The following is a 22,803-nucleotide window of genomic DNA, read 5'->3' as shown; positions in this document are numbered from 1 at the left end:
CTACCTTAGCTTAACTATGGGTGAATGACATGAGAAGATGGTCAGAAGTGTCGTACAGAGATATTTTTGATGGATGTGTTTAATGAGCATAGAGGCATATCAGTGTGTCCACAGTGTGAAAGTAATATCTTGTGTATTTATGAATTTATGAAGTATTCATTTTAAAATCTCCCTGCTCTGCTTCCAGTTGTTATGACATCCCCTGAACACTTTAACATACTCATGGTAGCTTTTGACAACTCTATAATCTGTAAATCCACTTTGCTATCTAATTACATGTTAACATCAACACAATAGATATATATAGAGAACTGCTAGAAAGGAAGTTCCAAAATAAGTTTATCTGGTGCATAAGGTGAATAGAGCCACATGTTTTTTTTTGTGGATTTTCAACAAAATTTGGTATGCCCAATTCCCAATGCGCTCTAAGTCCTCGTTGTGGCGTAGTGACTCGCCTCAATCCGCGCATCTTATCACGTGCTTGATGAGAGCATTACCACGGAGACCTAGTGCGTGTGGAGGCTTAACGCTATTCTCCACAGCATCCACGCACTACTCACAACGTGCCCCACCGAGAGTGAGAACCACATTATAGCGACCACAAAGAGGTTAACCTAACATAACTCTACCCACCCTAGCAACCGGGCCAATTGGTTGCTTAGGAAGTCTGACTGGAGTTACTCAGCCCCGCCCTTTATTCGAACTTGCGACTCCAGGTGTGGTAGTCAGCGTCTTTACTTGCTGAGCTTCCCAGGCCCCCGCCACATGTTTTTTTTTTTTTTTTGACAATTTCTACAAATGTAATTTTAACTACTAAAAATATATACGGCGATACGGGTGAAAACTGAAAATTTAAAATATCGGATAATGTGACAAATATAGCATTTTTGAGAACATACTGAATGATTATTTGATGATATTTACATACTTATTACACTTACTACATTTTGCATTGAGGTATTTACATTGAGTTTACATTTAAATGTATAAGAAGCGCTAAATTGGTACCGTCTCTTTAAGAGTACCAGCAGTTCAGCGAGCGATTGTTTACGGTTGGATGAACAAATCGTAATTAACAAGAGAGAAGTTGCACGGTTATTATTACCTCATTCGTTTATTGTGTCATTCCCCCCAATAATCAAAACAAGCGAGTATAACCCCCTACACAATTCAATCACTGGCAAGTGAAATCTGAAAATGTTTAGCCAGTCGCTAACAACAGACATATTTAAGTTGCATAGTGTGAAATTTGGACGCATATGCAAATGATTTACTCGCAATGTAGGGAGCTGTTAAACATAAGATAGGATTCTACTGTCAGTATATTTTTGTAATGCAACCCCATAGAATACGTAAAGCTGTTGTGTCTCTCTTAGGGACACTCTTAATCTGAGAGCATGACGGGAAATAATCTGCGGTCAGAGAATGTGCCCACACATTCTCTCGCTCCCATTTCCTCCTCCATCCAGCCTGACGTCAATATGTGGATTACGATGTTTTCATCTCTTTCACTCTCTCCTCCCTTAATAATCTAAAAGCTGCTTTCCCAGGAAGCCAAACAGCGACATGTGTAACAAAGATCAAAAATCCTTGAGCCAGAGGTTGAATTATATTTTTTTCATCTGTATCTTTGTAACAGTCCCTGCCACTCTATTTTATTCACCTTTAAAGAAAAAAGGTGGTAAAGAGTTGCCTTAAAGGGACAGTTCACCCAAAAATGAAAATGATCTCATAATTTGCCCTCATGCCATCCCTTATGTTTATTTCTTCTGCTGAACCCAAACAGAAGTTTTAGAAGAACTCTGTAGGTTCATACAATGCAAGTGAATGATGGCCAGAACTTTGAAGCTCCAAAAAGCACATAAAGGCAGCATTAAAATAATCCATATGACTCCAGTGGTTAAATCCATACGCGATAAGATAGATATGGGTGAGAGTATTTAAGTCATTTTATTACTTTAAATCTCCACTTTCACTTTCTCATGCATATTGCCACCTAATGGGCAGTGAAGAGAATTTATTGGAAAAGAAGACTTAAATATTGATCTGTTTCACACCTACACCTATCACATCTCTTCAGAAGATATTGATTTAACCACTGGAGTCTAAAGGATTACTTTTATGCTGCCTTTATGTGCTTGTGATGAGGATGAGAGCGTGGACGGGCAGTGATGAAGCATGGCCGATATTGAATCAGCTGATCGGCGGGATAGTGAGATAAGGGGCAGCCGGAGATGCCAGTTTGGGAGAGAGAGACACGCGCGGCCATGCTGCATGTTTGTTTATATTGGTTTTAAGTTAAGATTGACATTAAAACTTAATGTTTACTGTTCAGACAGTTGCTACCTCCTCCTTGCCCATACTTCTACTGTTACAGTGCTTTTTGGAGCTTCAAAGTTTTGTCCACCATTCACTTGCATTGTATGGATCTACAAAGCAAAAATATTTCTCAAAAAGCCTTTGGGCTGGGATGGTATGAGGGAGAGCAAATTATGAGAGAATTTAAATTTTTGGGTGAACTAACCCTTTAATATTTTACGTTAGGAACAGTTCGGCTCACATACACTAACATTATTAAATGGGATTACTAGGGATGTGCCCGAAGCCAAATACCTTATACAAAAAGGCTTGAATATTGTTTTCAGAAGCAATGGGTCAATTTCATGACCACTGTAACCAACTTAAATTGGATCTAGAATATTTTTTATAAAAAGTAACACTACGCTATTTTGAAATATTAAGCAAAAACAAAACAAAAAAGAGACAAAATGTGCAAAGAATCACGAATAAATAGATAGAATCATTGTGAGGGTGCTGACAGTCCTTCTTACAGTAAAATACATTGACAGCGACAGAATGCATTTTATGTCTAGTACCATGTTTAACGATGATAAACAAGTCACACAATCCATATTTATGGCATAAGACATGGAAACACTGTGGAGAGATTTTAAGGAAAATTGCTGATCATGCCTGTCTAAGCAAAAACTGATTGTCTTCTGCTTATCCATCCAAAAAGTAAAGCTAGGGATTTTAGTGTCATCAATACTCGTCTTTCACCAACTCGAGAGCCAGCTGTCCTCAGGGTATTTCAGGAGAAGCGACACATGATCCCTAACTCATTCCTTATATTTTTTTTTCCAACAAAGAAAATAATATGCTTTCTAGCATTTTTCAGAAATGAACATAATGGCATTGACTGGTGCAAATAATGTAACTCCATTTAGTGTAATTTCATTATAGATCTGAAATAATTCCTAAAAATGACCTGACCTAAATAATGCTCCGTAATATAGTAAAGCCTCTTTAGAGCAGGTCGCTGATTCCTGGATATTTAATCAGCCACTGCATTCTCTGGGATTTTTGTCATTTAAGTTTTATACCACAGAAAGTGTATGCAAAAACTGTTAATACATTAATTTACTTACAGCAGTGTTTTGCTGAGAGAACAGGCACTGATTACTGAAGGAGAGTCGAGCCTTTTGAATAATTTACTAAGACACAATGAACAAAGTAATCAAAGTCTTCAGGCTTTAAAAATCAGCATGTTCCTGCCTAGGAAGAGTGCTAACTATCCAGTGCTATTTGCCTGATGTAATTAGCATTGTGCTATTACCGCCCATGGAGAGCATCATGCCCTCTGCCCTTACAAAAATCGAGAGTTAATGGCAAATTTGCCGCTGATAATTTTCACATGCAAATGAACTTTGCGGCAAATTTGGCCATTGTTGCCAAGGTTTGCCGGAGTTTCACCACTACCGGCGAATAGCTGCAAATTTCTGGCAAACATTTGTGGCAAATCAAATGCTCATTTGTATGTGAAAATAACAAATGACAAATTTGCGGCAAGTTTGCAGCTAGTTTCGATTGTTTGTAAGGGTGATTCAAATTTAAAAGTTATGTCTGTGTACATTTTCTAGTGATCATGGCAGCAATAAAGAACATTTAGGAGCAAATTCACTAAACAGTCACTAAACCTGTGGCTCAGGTGGTTGAGCGGGTTGGCCACTAATCGCAAGGTTGGTGGTTTGAATCCTGGCCCACACGACTCCGCATGCCTAAGTGACCTTGGGCAAGACACTGATCCCCAAGTTGCTTCCAAAGGCAGGCTAGCAACTTGCATGGCAGCTCTGCCGCCATTGGTGTGCGAATGTGAGTGTGAATGTGTGAATGAGTCACAGTGTAAACGCTTATGAAACCTGTCATATCAATGGGAATCCACATGATCGTTAATTTCGCTTGATGACTAATGACTTCTGGTGCCGGAGAATTTCCCCTTGTGGTTTTCACATAGAGTTCAAGTTTGCCAAACTTTGATAGGCGTAATTGCCTCATTGACCAATGGGAAGTTGCTTGGTTTGATAGTGACCTCTGTGTGGGTGGAGCTTCATACACTGAATATTCACAGTAGCAAAATATACAATTTTAGCGGCAAGTTTCTTTTTAACTTAAGTTAAAGGTTGCTGTAAGTGATTTTTTCATGGAAAGGTATGCAAAAAATGGTCCTGCTCTCACATTCTTTACCCATGGTATTTGTCTTGTCCTAAAAATGGCCCACTTCAGAGATATAACTACACTGCATGCGATAACACACTTTGCCAAAAACGTAAAGGCCAATGTAATCTGCATGACTCCCAAAAGGGGACATAAAGAATAGGGCATTTGGGATAATGGCCTGAGATCCACTGTATTATTTGTACTGAAGGAGTCTTAAGTCCTCTGGGTTTGGCTCTTAGAAACATGAAGCAGCCAGGCAGGAAGTCAGCTTAGATGTAAAGCCATTTCCTTGTGTTAATAAAATATGGAAATAGCCTTCAATCAGTGTTTCCTTTCTTTACTTAGCACACCAACAATTCTAGAAAGATATTAAAATATATATATAGATATTTTAGGTTTAGCTGTTATCGGAGGAGCTAAATCTAGTCAATGTGACATTCTTGCAGTTTGGAACAAGAAAAATCGCTGTCTGTGTGACAGTACTGAAAAGTGACCGAATAGTGCTGCTTATTATTACAACTTAATTATATTTGTGAATACCTTTACAATAATTTACCTTGATTCTTCTTCCATAATCAGGTGCATTTGTAATATTTGTTTTCACAAATTCCTCTCAATATACAAGCTTCCAGGATTAGTGAAGACAAAAGTTTTTTTTTTTTTTCAAGAATTTTAATGAGAATTGTATTCTTCATTATGATCTCAGAATGGTTACAATTATATAAAAAATATAATATAAAATATTAATGTTTTTATATTATGAAAAAATAATAATAATAATTTTAATTCAGAATACACATGATGCATATTCCCATCACTGTATGGGTTGCATATATATATATATATACACACATAAGTATTGGGTCACACCTCTTAATCACTGAATTCAGGTGTTTTTCAGGGTTGAGCAGCTGTATGCAAGCCTTACATCACCAAGTACAATGCCAAGCGTCGGATGGATTGGTGTAAAGAACGCCGCCTTTGGACTCTGGAGCAGTGAAAACGTGTTCTGTGGAGTGATGAATCATGTTTCTCTAACTGGAAGTCTGATGGACGACTCTGGTTTTGGCGATTGCCCTGGAGAACATTTCTTGCCTGACTGCATTGTGCCAACTATAAAGTTGGGTTGTTTTTCTGGGGTTGGCCTTGGCCCTTTAGTTCCACTGAAGTGAAATGTTCCGCTTACCAAGACATTTTGGAAGATTCTATGCTTCCAACATTGTGGAAAAAGTTTGGGGAAGGCCCTTTTCTGTTCCAGCATGACTGTGCCCCAGTGCACAAAGCAAGGTCCATAAAGGCATGGTTGGATGAGTTTGGTTTGGAACAACTTGACTGGCCTGCACAGAGCCCTGACCTCAACCCTATCGAACACCTTTGGGATGAACTAGAACGGAGATTGCGAGTCAGGCCCTCTTGTCCAACATCAGTGTCTAACCTCACAAATGCTCTTCTGGAAGAATGGGCAAAAATTACAACAGACACACTCCAAAATCTTGTAGAAAGTCTTCCCAGAAGAGTTGAAGCTGTTATAGCTGCAGCGGGGGTGCTTGATATTAATGCCTGTGGATTTAGAATGGGATGTCATAAAAGCTCCTGCAGTTGTAATGTTTAGGGGTCCCAATACTTTTGTCCATATAGTATGTATATATATATATATATATATATATATGGTCGCTTGTCCTTATCTGCATATTGTGGCGCTGTTTTGCAGCCCTCTTCAGCCTGTCGTGGCCCATTCTGCATAACGTGGTGGCTCGTTTCAGCTTATCGTTGCCTATTCTGCCTCGTTTCGCAGCCAGCCAACCGGGAAAGGTCCCCGTTCTCCCTATGGCCAGTCCGCCACTGACAGTAAATTATGTAATAATGTGTGCCAAAAAGAAAACAAGATGCATAGATAAGTGCAATTCTTAAATCTTTGCATTTTTCAAATGCATTTTTGTTTAGTAAATTACAATGTACTAGCTTCTGATCATTACAGGAATCTGTAGCAGTGAATGATCCAGTCTAAATCACTCTTCAAACAAAAATGGATGAGCAATAACTGCACTGTCTTCAGAATAAAAGCAAATCTAATGGTAAAGGCCAGTATACTATGAACATAACATGCACAAAAGCTGAAGCCCAGAAAGATTTTAATCTTCTACAATTGTCCAATCATTTGCAGTGATTTGCTTTAACTGTAAAGAAAGGCTGAAAATCTTCAATAGAAACTGCAATTTGCAGGATTGCTTTGTGTTTGTGCTGTTGTCACTCCTGTATTAATAAAGGGGTTCAGGGGCATTCAGAGTCATCACAGATGTGTCCTCACTAAGCTGAGCTGAGGTGAAGAAATTTGGAGAGCAGAACTCATGCAAAATCTAGCATATAAATGGCTGTGAAGTAGAGGAAGATAACGTGCTAATTCGGTGTGATTAATTTTATGAAAAATAGCGTTTTAAAAAAATTAACCACATCTATCATGTTTGGGAGGCTGCGGCTCAGGTGGTAGAGCGGGTCGGCTGCCAATCCCAGGGTTGGTGGTTTGATTCCCGGCCCACATGACTCCACATGCCGAAAGTGTCCTTGGGAAAGAAACTGAACCCCAAGTTGCTCCCAATGGCAGACTAGCACCTTGCATGGCAGCTCTGCCACCATTGGTGTATGAGTGTGAGTGTGAATGGGTGATTGGGACACAGTGTAAAGTGCTTTGGTAACCTCTAAGGTTAAAAAAAGCGCTATATAAGTGCAGACCATTTACCATCATGCCCCGATCAGTACGTAAATTCCATAATAAGTAATGTTCCTACCATTGGAGCAGTTCAATCTGAATATACCACCTTGATTTTTGTGAATCTGTGGCATATTATAATATTGAAATTATTTCAGATTTTAAAACAAGGAAGGGATGTCAAAATAGCAACAATGATAATAACTTCAAACTGATTTATTTCACTCAATTATATGTTATGACGTATCATTCCAATGGAATGGAGCCATTTAATACATTTTCTGAAATGAGATTTAGTGACATCTATGGGCAAGGCAAAAATTTAAAGTGGGACGTCTTACCCCATGGGGTGTCTGGCCTATCTTCCACAACAAAGAACAGAGATGCCCATTAAAAATTATGAACGACAAATCATCCAAAAGAGAAAAAATATCCATACCATAATGATTTCCCTCTTGTTTTTCTTGTCTAATCATTTTATGTAAGCAGTAATTGGGGCATCATGCCATAAGCCAATGATTGGAGGAGAGAAAGACTGGCAGAATCCTCCTTCTTGCCAATATCTATTCTCACTTCCTCTGAGTCAAGTACAGCTGTCACAGGCAGACCGGAACAGGACAAAGGGAAGCCTCAGAGCATCTCACAGATCACAATCCTTAAATTCTCAACTTATGCTGCCGCCACAGCCCTGCTTCAGCTCAACCTTAACGTTGGATAAAGACGAGCTGTCAAAACAAAGCTATAGTTTCTTATGTTTCCATATGTGGCGACTGTATAAAGAAAGTCATTAATGAGCAAGTAAACCAAAATACATCTTCCAAACCATGTTTTTGCCTTACCCCGATCTACAGTGGTAAGCCTATAATAATGATTTATATTTTAGAGCTGTCGGGACAGATTTGGCTGGAAATTGCACACTTCCGTCATTCGTCCATGCGTGTTTACCTCATGTCCATAAAGAAAAGAAGATCCAGCTATTACAGCACATGGATATGTGTGGTGATATGTGCGGTAGTAGTTTGAAGCTGAAAGCTTGTAGCCACAACAAATGAGCGACATTAACCATGGATCATTCAAAAAGGGAACCCTCTTGGGAATCACCCATTTTCAAAATAAAGAAACCTAGAACCGAGAAGAGTTTGCAAGCAAAAAGGGACAGCGACAGAGCCCATATTAAAACATGAAACAACGTCAGATTGGCTTTTCAGAGGTGGCGTCAACTCAGAGATCTTAAACAAGCTGGACAAGATATTTTATTGGACCGATAGTTAGCCAGGTAGCTCTCTTAGTGTGGTAGTTCGTTAGATAGCATTGCCCCACTCTAATGGGGCATTTTATTATGGATTGTGGACCGTACTGCAGTGCATTCAATTACATTTTCAAGGAAGGACGTACAATGGAAAATGATTTACTTTTATGCTGGTAACAATGCCAGTATCTTGTCCAGTTACTACATTGGTCTATTTGCCTGCTAGCTAAATTATAATAGTTTCCACCGATTTATTTAATCTGATATGACTTACAATTGTTATGTCTAATGTCATCATTGCCTCACTTTTGTAAAGCTATTTATTTTAAAACAACTGTTTGCAATAAGTCAAAACAGCAGTGGAAAATATGCTATTTACCTGTTGATAAGTCATATTTTGGGATATCGTCTTGCTCTTCCTTTCGTTACTTATTTATTTTTTGAGGGGAAGGGCGAGTTTTGTTTCTTAAGTGACATTCGCTCTGATAAGATGATCATCTGTATCTATGTTTACTATTCAAACATTCAGATTCACCATTCTGCGCAGAAGAGCGGAAGCAAAGCCTAAATCACGTAATTTCTGCATGCATAGCTGCCTTTATATTAAAAAAAAAAAAAGGGGGTCCATTGCAAGGGGATTGTTAAATCGTGGGGGTCCTTGGCATCAAAAGATTGAAAACCACTATCATAGACAGCATCTTTCGAGACAAGAAGTTCTTGGCCTCCCGATCTACGACCCTGGATTCACAGATGAAGGTGGAGGTGTAATCAGGGGTGGACTGGCCATCGGGAGCACCGGGCATTTTCCCTTTGGGCCACTGGGTGATTTGGGCCGGCCCGCTGCGCAAGTACCGGTCTGTCCTACAGGCCATATAGGCAGCCACCCTGGACTCACACATGCCTGCGCGGAGCCCATAACAAAGTTAAAATTCAATAAACTCTGCAAGGTAGGCCAATACAATGGATTTTAATATTAAGTATTAATTTTAATACAACATATTAAGTATATGATAAGCTCTGAATATTTACAAAATTACAAATAACTTTTGTAAAGCTAACGGCTCGAACATAGGCAGTTGCATAATTTATTAATACTGCAAGGCATTACTGGGATCTTATGTGCTGCTTGCTGAATAATGTTCACACTTCATAAAAATGCAGAAAATAAGTCATGAAAAATATTACTTTGTGGCTGAGTATTAGAGGCTCAAATCATTGTACTTTTCACTTTATCTCAAGAATAATCTGGGGAAGGAATTAAAACACTGCAGATATAAAATGCAACAAACTCCAATAGAGTGAAAATATGAGCAATTAATCTGCAAAATATCTGAAAGATCTATACTTTAAGGTATGTTTTTATTTTTTATTTTATTTTATCTTTATATGTGTACATATTCTGGCCAAATTTGTGTTTTTATACATAGTTATGTTAGTGCAGCATATGACGTGAAATGTTAAGCATTGTCATCAGTTTCCCGCTGTATGACGCTTTCTTCATCTAACTATTTTAAACTATTTTATGATCTTATATAGCTATATATAAATACATAATATATTAGTATTATTTAGTTTATAGTTTATTTGCGCTCCTGGAAGGTTGAAAGGTGATCAAGATCTTTAAAAACTTTGGAGAAATGCTGACTTGTCACAGCACCTAAAATACACACTTTCCCTTGTACTTTCATGTACATTTTAAACTAACATTTGTATGTTGGGGAAAAAAGTTTTCAGAGATGTTATATGTCTGAGATATAAAGTGCTTATTTTTAGTGCTTTTTCTAAAACTTCCACTCATCACATTTACAATAGTTTTATATGTTTTAAACATATTACCATTTTTACACTGGTGGGGCCAGTTGCTTTATCTAAAAGAACACTCTGTAGCCTCTTCTATTTCACGATTCCCATCAAAGGCTTTATTCCCTGCACATTGACCCCTGAACCCAATCCCAACTGTTAAGATGAATGATAATTCTTTGGCCAGTGTTCTTCTTTATCTTTCAAGCACTGTGCTTACAACTGTGTTTGCCTCAAGTTACTGACCCTTTCAAGATATATTTGAATATATATATATTTTTAATTCCCTGTAGTGAAGGAGAGCTATTGTCCTAAATGTCAAGATAATTAGTTCCAGGAACTAAATAAAATCAAAAGAAATCAGCCAAGACATCCGGAAAAAAATCTAATAAATTGTGAACCGTCTGGTTCATCCTTGGGAGCAATTTTCAAATGCCTGAAGGTACCACGATCATCTGTACAAACAATAGTACCCAAGTATAAACACCATGGGACCACGCAGCCATCATACCGCTCAGGAAGGAGAAATAGTGAGGCTTGCAAGCCGAAGAACACCATCTCAACCGTGAAGCATGGGGTGGCAGCATCATGTTGTGGCGGTGCTTTTCTGCAGGAGGGACTGGTGCACTTCACAAAATAGATGGCATCATGAGGAAGGACATTATGTGGATATATTGAAGCAACATCTCAAGACATTAGCCAGGATGTTAAAGCTTGGACACAAATGGGTCTTCCAAATGGACAGTGACCTCAAGCATACCTCCAAAGTTGTGACACAATGGCTTAAGGACAGCAAAGTCAAGGTATTGGAGTGGCCATCACAAAGCCCTGACCTCAATCCGATAGAAAATTTGTGGGCAGAACTGAAAATGCATGTGTGAGCAAGGAGGCCTACAAACCTGACTCCTGAAAACCTGAAAAGTTACACCAGTTCTTTCTGGAGGATTGGGCCAAAATTCCAGCAACTTATTGTGAGAAGCTTGTGGAAGGCTACCCAACATGTTTGACCCAAGTTCAACTATCTAAAGGAAATGCTACCAAACTAACAAAGTGTGTATAAACTACTTACCCAATGGGAATGTGATGAAAGAAATAAAAACTGAAATAAATCATTCTATCTACTATTATTCTGACATTTCACATTCTTAAAATAAAGTAGTGATCCTAACTGACCTAAGACAGGGAATGTTTTCTATGATTAAATATTTGGAATTGTGAAAATCTGATTTTAAATGAATTTGGCTAAGGTGTATGAAAACGTATGACTTCAACTGTACGTCATTTCCTGTATCACTTCTCGTGTGTGTTTCAGTGTGAAACGTGGTTTGGAGACCAGACAAGAGTTGTCAGGGATACTTCCTAGTGAGATGTTTTGTAATGTGTGACCCCCTCATGCAATGTGCAAACCACAGCAATTTCAAGATATCCCATTATAGACAAACAGTTGTGTAGTCGTGTGAAAAATTTGAAAGCCGTATAGTGTGTAGGCAGCATAAGTGGTCTTAGAATCCTCAAGACATTGAATAGTACAGTACATCATTGCTTGAATTATTTTTACGAGAACAAGGATCAAATTAAATGTAATCCAGAAAAGGCTCAAAAGACATCTCCATGTGTTTGTACAAACACTGGGTCCACTCCTGAAAGACCAACAAACTATAAGGAACTTCCCTGTATGGAGACCAGATGCAAGATCATTAGAGGTTCATTACTGTGAAGCTCAAGTCTGAACTTTCACCTGAAAGTTCAGACCTGATGAATGTGGGGAGAGATTAAAATCAATATACAGTACAATAACCTTGAAATAAATTGATGCAAACCCCTCTTTTACACCACTTAATAAGAGTAAAAGGACAACTATAAGGCCATACAAGATGTTTGGGCAGGTCTTTAAATAATTAGCTCTATGTGGAAAAACAACAGCAGTTCGGGGGTGCAAGCAAGCAAGTTAATTGACCAAAATAATCGTGTAGATGCAAGAAAAGAGTGATAACAGAATTGAGTAAATGAGCATACTGGACAAAGCAAAGGGTACAGCATTTAAGAGGTGTGAAAGAGTCCAAGCAAACTAACAAACATGCGGCATCCAGGATCTGTGGCTGGGGAAATGCATAGGTCACTGGGCCTGGGAACAATATGGCTGGTGGTGGAATTTAATGGAAGGTGTGAATGTTTGCATGGGGACGCCATTGACAGCAAAGACAAATCTCTTCAGGACCAATACATTTAATTCGACATGTAGTGGTAACACAACAGTAGGGATGTTAAGTGTAATGTGTATCTTTAACTACACATTGACACTTCAACAACCATCCAGTGATTACTCTGATTTAGGTCTCGCAAGCCTTAAGAACACATAATACAGTAACAGTTGTTGCTTAATTTGGACTCAGACATGACGAAATTAATGACTTACTGTTGAGTTTGTTTTTTTTATTCACGAAAAAACCCCAGCTGATGACAGTCATTCGTTCGGAGTTAGCGCTGTGTGTTTTGGGGTCTAGATTCTAAAGAGCCAAGTCATTTGGTTTGGAATCGGGATACACTGGTCGTGCTGCATGTTTTGCGCTGTAGATTCAAAAGAACCGGCTCCTAAGAGTCATTCGGGAATCAGACTACACTGTTCAAGCTGTATGTTTCATGCTGTTGATTCAAAAGAATCGGCTCATAAGAGTCATCCATTTGGAAATCAGACTACACTAGAAACACTGTATTTTGCACTGTTGATTCAAACAAACTGGCACAATAAGAGTAATTCGTTCAGGAATCGTAATTCACTGGTCTCGCTGTAATTTTTGTGCGGTAGAGTAAAAAGAATCATCTCTTGAGTCATTCGGGAATCAGACTACATTGGTCAAGCTGTATGTTTTGCACTGTAGATTCAAAAGGACCGGCTCATAATAGCAATTTGTTCGGGAATCAGATTACACTGGTCATGCTGTATTAAAAAAAAAAGACACAAAAGAGTCATTCGTTCTGCAATCGAATCACACTGGTTGCACCATATTTTTGGTGCTGTAGAGTCAAAAGAACTGGCTCATGTCATTCGGGAATCAGACTACACAGTCAAGCTGTATGTTTTGCACTGTAGATTCAAAAGGACCAGCTCATGAAAGTCATTCGTTCGGGAAATGTACTACACTGGTCGTGCTTTATTTTGTGCGCTGTAGATTCAAAAGAACCGGCTCACTTTTTGTCAGACTAATCAGACTACACTTTTCTTTTTTTTTTTACGTACGTTTTGTGCTGCTGATTCAATTGCAGTGGCGCTGAATGGTAGTGCAATATTCAGGAAACACTTTTAGTCAGTATACTCAAGCATAGTTTTCTGTCTGTATCAGTGTAAAAATAGATGTTTAAAACCATTAATAGTATCGAAATTCATGAAAATTATTTGGTTCCATTATTTAAAAAAATAAATGGTTCTCAGCTCCCAACACTACCCAACACAGTAACAAAGATATTTACAAAAAAATAAAAACATGAAATATATTAATATTACCATAAACTGCATAGGCCCAGCAATGTGCAAATTATTAACATGAATTTGACTAAATAGAAAATGTTATACAAGCATAAAAAACAGTAAGTTTATATTACCAGCTTTACACAAGGAAGAAATACTGAGCAAAATATTGTATTAGTATATTAGTCATATTTCCAGATGACAGATACATTTGCACCAAAAATCATAGAGTTTTATTGTACTCAAGGCCTTTTACGTCAACAACACAAGATATTGAAGACATTTTTCCTCATTTTTAAAAGTTGATGAGACTTTATGTTTTCAAGTCTCTAATTTTGCATGATTATATGGATAGTTGCATTTTACTATCCGCATTTAACATTGTTTGTTCCCTGCTGTCTGCTACCCATCAGACCCATGACACATTTTTGGGTCTATTTCAGATCTAAAGCCAATTTTCTAATAATTCCTGCAGCGAGACAAACTATATGGGAAATATCAATAATTTGGGTAATGTGATGTCACGGCCAACCCCATAAGCCCAAACACAACATAACACATCCTGACTTGTTTTGTATGTCTCGGTCCTGATGAGAGGCCCTTCAAAAACAACAGAGCTGAAAAGATCCCCATCCCATGCATTAGTGACTCATTGAAACCAGAGAAGATAGGTGAAGAGCTTTAGACTGCTCCTACTCTCTACAATTGTCATTCAAGGCATTCCTTGTTTCTCAACCACTTATCCATCCAGTGTGAGAAAACAGGCAACGGCACTATCCCTGCAACAACCTGTGGGGGACATTGCAGTGTAAGCAACTCAACAAAACCTGAATAGAAATGTGATCGAAGGGCTGCGAACATTTTTCTTAATTTTAATCTTGTTTCATATATATATATATATTCAATGATGCCTCATTATTATTCGAATAAAATTTTATTGCAATGTATGTGTCCCAGGGGTGTCCTCTTCCGCAAATGACCTTGTAGAACCAGTGGCTGCTAGATTAATTAATTCTAAATTAATTCCCTGTACTGTAGTTTCAAAACATCTATCCAAGAGCTGACAAATAGCTTTGTCTGCAAACAAAAACTGTCAAAGGTAATCATTTTTTAGCATAGGACTGCCAAATTCACTGCTCAGCGCATATAGCCATATAATCATTTAATTTATGCTTCCAAAAACAAAGACAACGCTGCCCAACTTGAGCAAATGTCCATGTCAAAAGACAGACTGCTCATTAATCAGAGTAGTTTTCACAGGTGCGCAGATATGAGAATCCAAATACATATAAACTATCTTTTTACTGCTCTGCTGTCTGCACCTATTTTCATTTCAGATTACTTTTGTTGATGGCAAAAAAAGCCTAAATGAATCACTTTAACCCTTTAAACTCGGATAGGCCCGCGAGAAAAAAAAATCTTTACAATATTAATAACTACAGTCTTGGCCAACACAAAATAGGTATTGTTTGAAAGCTTAGAAGCTCTACTTGCCAATGCATGCAGGTAATATGAATGCTTTGAAATTTGCAGACAAATCAGAAGTGTTCCATTTTGAAAATTAATAAAAAGAATCATTCATCTTATCTTTCAAACGAGCCCTCACACAAGGTAATCGGATGCAAGATCATTAGATTATCCACATGAAGCACAATGTTACATATGGCCACCAGGAGATGGCGCCAAGTAAATGACACAGACTCGATGATGAAGACTCAGCGAGTCAAAAGGCATCAATTCTGCGAAATCTCATTACTAAAATAATTTCTGCGTGCCATGCAAACCTTTATTCGTTGTTGTGTTTGCATGTGTAATTAGTTATTATGTACAACTGTTATGTTTCATTTGTTTGGAGATGCTTTTGGACACATGGAGATGTTTTTGGACACTGATAAATAGTTTTTGTTATGCTATAACTTGTCGTATCAACACAAACATTTTCTCAGGAACAGTTGACATGATTGGGAACAAAACAAAATATTTTTTCTGAGACATCTTATTTTCTCTCAGATATATTTAACCTTGTGCAACCCCGTCTCCACATGCATGGATGTTGTATGTTGATTTTGCTATATGCAACGCATAATTAAAATGTATAAAAATCGACTGAATACTGTTCATAAGACTCTAGACTGTCATTTAAGGGTTTACTTCTGCCGCATATAGTCATGTGACAACAGCATGACGTTGGTTTCCGTGAAGCACTCCTTTGGACGCAGCTCCAACAAAAGTGCCTCTGCTAAGAAATCTCTATGTTTTTTAATTGAAACCTGTTTGGTTGTAAAGAAGAGAGTCTATAGTTTCATTTGATATGCCACTTTAAAATATCTGTTTTTTAATCGTGCGTCAACGCCCTGATAAACATATGTCCACATACGTGGAAATCCGTACTGCATTTCCTCAAAAGTAGAAAAAACATGTTAGAGTTGAATGTTATATTACAATACTCCATGAATATGATACCTGGTGGCAGTACCTTGAGGGTAGCTTACCTGATGAGAAGAAACTCTACAAGTTTGGAGTCTCCATCGGATCCCAAAAATTCCCTCAAATTCCTCCACCTTGTAAATGCGACATCGTGGTTTTACTCTGTCTCATGATTGTTTAAGCAAGTCTTTGGATTTTGGGAAAAGCTACATTTATTTTCCTCTGTAAACGTCTGCCATGCATGTTAAGTAGACACAAACTCACACTATTGGTTGAACTATAAAGGGATGGGTGGACCTGAGAGGTCCGCTCAAAATATAAACATCAATGTATTGCTAGTGCCTGGAAGGCTCAGTGTTTAAACTTTTTGGGGAGGTTTATACCCACGAATGACTTACTTAGGCCTTGTTCAGACTGCCACTAAAAATCTGATTTTTTGGCATATCCAGATTGTATCCAGATGTGTTGTGATAGTCTGGAAAGCAAAAAACCACATGAAATCGGATTTTTCCGAATCTGATTCAAACCACAGCGGGAGGATTTTTTCAGATGTGTCTCAGTCTGGACGCTCTGGCTGCTCAATTCGGATTTCAAATGGTCTTTTGCGTCACTCTTAATGCAACACACAACGATGACGTAAGAAATCGATGACTGCAGCACGGAACATCACAATATTTACCAGTCTCCTATTTACCAGTCACGATGCTGAATTCCTCCGTCGCACAAGAAAATTTGGAGAGCGAGATGACGCACCTCCATTTTTACCGCATCTGTTTTTGAAACATTGTCACGTGGGTACGCCTATGTCATTACCAATTCAACCCATGCAGATAGGTTTTTATGTCTGAATGCGCAAATGTGATTTGATCACTTGCAATTAATAGTGAGGACAATCTGCCTGAAAAGAAGAAGAAAAAATCTGATTTGCTTGCAGTCCGAACATAGCTTTATAGTTGTCAATGAACAATAAACTGGGATAGTAGAAAGTTAAAAAATTTAACTTTTAAAGGAATATTCCAGGTTTAATACAAGTTAAGCTCAATCGACAGCATTTGTGGCATAATGTTGAGTACCACATATAATAATTTCCTCTTTTTCTTAAAAAAGCAAAAATCTGGGTTACAGTGAGGCACTCACAATGGAAGTGAATGGGGGCCAATCTGTAAACGTTAAAATACTGTTTGAAAAGTATTGCCACAAGACGTAAACTATATGTGTTATAACTATAACCTTTTCTGTGTTAAGTTATATCCAATTTTACAACTTCGTTTACCATGATATCATAACACGGTAAACTCTAAAACGATCGTTTACCGGTGACTTAAGCAACTTTACAGCTCAAATAATACCAGAGTCTTAATAGAAGGATTAATGTAATTTCTTATATTAAATTAGAAGCTTCACCTTTTTGCCTTTAAACCCTCCAAAATTGGTCCCATTTACTTCTGTTGTAAGTGCCTCATTGTAACCTCGATTTCTGCTTTTTATTTTAAGACAAGGTACTTAAGGTACAAGTCAAAACATTTATTTATTTGTATTTTTTGGACATTACGCCAGAAGTGCTGTAACTTAACTTGTATTGAACCTTTGAATCGCAGCATGTGAACCCATATTTTTTTTTATTTAATTTGTTTTTGTTTATGTAGTTTCTGCATCCGTCTAATTTGGCTAGCTTCTACCAAGTGACAGATGAATTTGGACAAAAATACTGTACAGTTTAATTGGATAAATGATGCTTAATGCCAACAACAAACAATATGGAAAGCATTTTGTCCTCATTTTTAAAAACGAATAAGCCTATTTATAAGCCTAACTATGCATGATCATATGTTTCGTTTCAGTTTATTTTTTGCATTAAGCATTGATTTCCCCTGCTATCTGCTATATATATATATATATTTGTTATTGCATGCTCACATTACCTACTCATTTGCAGAAATGAGCATGCAATAGATAAAAATTCTAATAAAATGATTCAGATGCATCTCCTCAGTGCAAATTAATCAAACCAAGCAGAATGAGCCAAGAGGCTTTGGACTGTTAGTATAAGGAGAACACACTTGTCTTCCTTTGAATTCTTCTCTTTAAATAATGAACTTTCTATTTGGTGACAAAGAAACTCCTGAAGGTCACATTTGTTAAAGAGTGATTATTGGAGACTAAAGCTAGAATTGCCAACACCTGTCTCAGCTGCAGCCAGTAAACTTGATCATGATGGATCTGTTGAGGAAGAACTCTCTTAAGAGGAGGAAATAGAGGAATCCACAGGGGGGGTTGAATGGCTCACTTGTGGAGAGCCTATACTGCACTGAATTCTGGACGGGTGTGGAGGGCAATATCGTGGGTTACTCCTGGAGTGTTGTCAGAGTTAAAGGTCATTAGATGGAACACCACCTGCAGACGAGCTACATTTCTAGAAGATTTTCCAAAGTCTGTGGGAGCAGTTGTGTCAGAAGGGCACGACAGCTCCTTGATGAAAGATGTGTTCATTTTATCAAGTAGAAATGCTGTATTTAACTATCAGAAGAAACAGAAATGGAAGTTGTTTACTTGGATCGATCTTCTGGGTAATTGAATGTCTGTGTTCTGCCTACTGGTTCCAGCCAGTGTCTACTGAAAGAGATCATGCAAAAAAAAAATTCATAACAGAAAATCTTAGTCTAAATCTGAACTATGGCTCCTTTGAAACAGGCCTTTTTAATGAATCAGCCGAAAAGAATACAGAAAAGGGTTTGAACTTATGAGCTAAGGTTAGCTGTTTGAACCAGTCACTAGCTGTGTCCCAAATTATGCACTATACACTATGCACTTAGCCATATAGTGTATGCGTTTTCAATGTGTAGTACTGTCCCAAATGCAACACTTAAAGTTTGTTTTACTGCATGGAAGAATTGCCGTTTAACATCTGATTGAAGTGACATTTTAAAAGCATGCGATGTGTTGGTTAGCTTTAGCACGTTAGCCAATATCAGTTCAACACTCGTATCTCAAAACATTTACATATTCACGCAGCGTGTTGTGATGGTAAAGCTTTAGACTCGCATTTCTAAGATGCTGTCTTCTCAGAAGTTTCGCTAGTTGCAACATTCTCCATTATTTACAATAGTTTTGTCAGACCAGCAGCGCAGACAGCTAACTCCGCCTCTTCCGGTACGTACGCCACACTCCATTTTGACGGCTGTAGAAGTGCATCATCGGCATAATTTTAGTACACTTCATTTTGATGCATTTTCAGTGTTAAAGGTGCACTCAGTATCGTTTGTCTTTGTGTCATCTTGGTCTTACACTGACACCTAGTGGCTTGGATGCAGCATTGTTTAAAATCAAGAGTTTTCAGTTTCAGATGCCATTGTAGATATGCAGTATTCACAGTTAGCCATGGTTACTTTAATCAATGAGTGAAAGTGTCAAATAACAGGATGGATACTGAGATTAAGTGAGTAGTATTCGGCTGGTCATGTCATTCTAACATGGCTCCCCCATGTGCGGACCCTCTCCATATAGAATAAAACAGCCATTGTAAAGTTACTGATATGACTGGAGTCTTCGTTTTAACGAGTGGTCATGATATCCTACATATATTAAAAATTACAATACATATTTTTAGGAGTTAAACGTTTTTAATGAGGAGTGCACCTTTAACATAGTACACTTCAAAATGATGAATGATGTAGAATAGTGCAGAAGAGTGCGGTTTGTGATGCACCTACTTTCACTGGTTCAAACACCTTTCCTTGTAAATTATGACAGAATTATCATTTTTAGCTGAACTATCTTCATTTAATCATTGTCATAACGAAGTTGTTTATGTGTACCATTATTCTCTCTGTGTAACATTATAGTATGTGGGCAGCCAGGCAACAGGGAGGCAGAAATTGTGTTGGGGAGGAAATAGAAGGATGCCAATGCCGTTGTACACAAGAAAATGATCCCCTATCCATTGTGGCTGTAGATCGTTCATTCCAATGATGGGTAACGACGATCTCTGCTGAACTTCATGAGACCTGATGGTTGATGCAACAATGATGCTCTCAACAGTCTGCATTATGCACAGACAGGTGGCCAGTATTAAAATATGGGACATGCCAACCACCAATGTAGTCGATATTATGAATGATCGCCCCACTCTGTGAGGCGATATTTGCAGGACATGACTTGAGTTATATCACTGACTCGCTTTTGGTTTGAATGCCATCGTGAGTTGTGACTTGTAACCCAGTAAGTACGAAAGCAGATGTGCAAGATTGACGATGATCAAGCACCCTAAACGTGCCAGATGTCACTCTGAGGTTCGAACCTGAACGTCAATCATCATCTAGCTTGAACATCAGAATGGATGCACGTCACAATACCGATGGTCACATATTCCGATAATTTTCAGAGAAAAAAAAAGCACACTGGAATGTAAAGTGGTATTAATTGCCCACAGTAAATCTAAAGCCTTGCATTTTTTTCTTCTTCTTATTATTCTTATTATTTTGTCGTAAGAGAACTGGCTGTTAAATACATTATCAACTGTCTAAAACAGCAGTGTTGTGTAAGTGACTCTAAAAAAGTAATTAATTACTAACAACTAATTACATCATCTACAGTGTAATTAAATTACTGTACTAATTAATCTGTCTGAAAATTAATTGCATTACTTATTACTAATTACATTCTTAAACCATTATCAACATCGACCAAATGAAAAATACAAGGACAGTCATGAAACTGCTCTTTTAGTTCATTCAAATAAACCATGTAATATCAAATATATTATTCATGAACTGACAAGAGAATTTAAAGGGGCAGTGTTAAATTAGAAAACATATATTTTAATGTTAGACGTTAAATTTAGTTTTTAAATTCACTATTGTTTTAAATAGATTGTTCTATAGCCTATAGTATTTTACCCAATTACATCAGACGTAACTATAATTAAATTACGGAAAAATAAGAGTAATCCCTTACTTTGCTTTTCTCAATGAAAGAGTCATTTAATTACAGTAATTAATTACTTAGTAATGCATTACACCCAACACTGTAGAACAGTTGACATCGTGATAGTATTTAAAGGCATGTATGGATTTGGGGAGGAAGGGAAAAGCTGCATTTGAATTAAGTGAACCATAAATAAATAAAAATAAAAAAAATACTTTATAATGTATAAAAAGGCTATGAATAAATAGACGTGTGCTGGGAAAATACATATATAGAGAAATGATCCAGTGGTCCATTGCTTGTGATTCGATTCATTTTGGATATCCTTAACCAAACTGAGAATAAAAGTAGCCTACTGTAAAATAAATGATCCATCTGTACTCATGTGATTTGACTCTGAAATAATACAGATGGTCAGGGTAGACTAACTAATGCGTTCAACCTCATTTATTTTGGGAATGTTTAAACGTCCTGCTGCTTTGCAATGTACCGATATGTAAAAAAAATGATATTCAGTCAGTCTCTGAGGCTTTCTGAGCTCATACTACCCCGAGATGCCCAGCAAAGTACCATGGCTGAGAATCTCTCATAAAACGGATAAACTTAATCTAAGTCCGTATAAAAAACGTGGATTTGCATATACACAGTATGAACAGGGTTCATATCGTATCCGAGGAGAATATATGTGCGCAGAATTCGAAATGCTGCGCAGAATGAGTATTTTTCACTATATTGCGCACGGGTTAGCGATTAAAAAACACAACACAGCATAACAAAATAAGTACTTACCGACAGCTACTTGCAGTAGATCAGCGCACAAGAGAAAAAGCAAAGACAATACAGTCATCTTTCCCATATTTAGAAATAAATCCCAAACTCCATTGGCGTTCACATGCGCTCCAGCACCTCGCCGCGTAATTCCAACCATTCCAAAGGGATGCGATCCCACAAACCGGTCATGATGCTGTCCAAGTGTCGGAAGGAAAATTGAAGTTTAACACATATGCGCACTTAACAGGACGCGAAGATAAGAGGTGAAGATTGCGCAATGGTTTTTAAACGCGTTGCATTGTGAAATAGTCTCCTCTCTTCGGCTACGACCAGCAATACGGCGGCAGTCGAGGATTAAAAAATAGATATGGATTTGGATGAAAATCTATGCGCGCGCTCTCTCTCTCACTCTCTCTCTCTTCCTCCTCCCTCCCTCCAGAAACAGACACGAACAAAATCACTCGTGATCACTCGCTTTTTATTTCACACAATTTTCATTAATCCTACCCTGGCTCAAACGTTTCCTCTCTAATTCTGTCCACTAAACCGATTTATTCCCGCAGGATTTCCCCCCACACTGAAAAGGGATTGAAAGAACATTATAGGCATATACGTGGTAAGAGATGCAGCCTTACCCTGCATTAACTGCATAGAACCTGGAAAGATCAAGTGCTTGAAATGTTCTTACGACCATCCGAACGAACAGCGTCACCTAGGGTAACTGCATATTAACCCCACGTAGTTTTATTTAGGGGCATTAAAAAGTTTTTTTATGAATGTAATGTATAGTAAGTAAGGAGGTGATTTGCCATGATAATGATGATGTAGAATTATAATGTATAGGCTTTTGTATATTGCATAGGCATATATGAATTGTACTTACTGTATGCTACGATAATATGGGTCAGTGACGTGGAGTTCATCTATTTATTTATTAAAAATACATTTAAAAAATGCACAGAA

The 22,803-nt window shown here is 37.8% G+C and overlaps 1 protein-coding gene across 2 annotated transcripts in view; it reads right to left on the bottom strand.

The window, feature by feature from the left end:
• Window positions 1–22,167, bottom strand: part of igsf21a (immunoglobin superfamily, member 21a) — a 331,022-nt gene extending 308,855 nt beyond the window's left edge. For both annotated transcript variants that reach the window (XM_052101058.1, XM_052101057.1), the window contains exon 1: window positions 21,859–22,167. In XM_052101058.1, coding sequence (XP_051957018.1) covers window positions 21,859–21,997 — 139 coding nt within the window. In that variant the 5' untranslated portion in view covers window positions 21,998–22,167. The remainder of the gene's footprint in view (window positions 1–21,858) is intronic.
• Between the last annotated feature and the right edge of the window lie 636 nt (window positions 22,168–22,803).

Source organism: Xyrauchen texanus, chromosome 32 (genome assembly GCF_025860055.1).
Source record: "Xyrauchen texanus isolate HMW12.3.18 chromosome 32, RBS_HiC_50CHRs, whole genome shotgun sequence".
In the NCBI taxonomy this organism is placed as follows: Eukaryota; Metazoa; Chordata; class Actinopteri; order Cypriniformes; family Catostomidae; genus Xyrauchen; species Xyrauchen texanus.
This window is presented reverse-complemented; position numbering and strand designations above follow the sequence as displayed.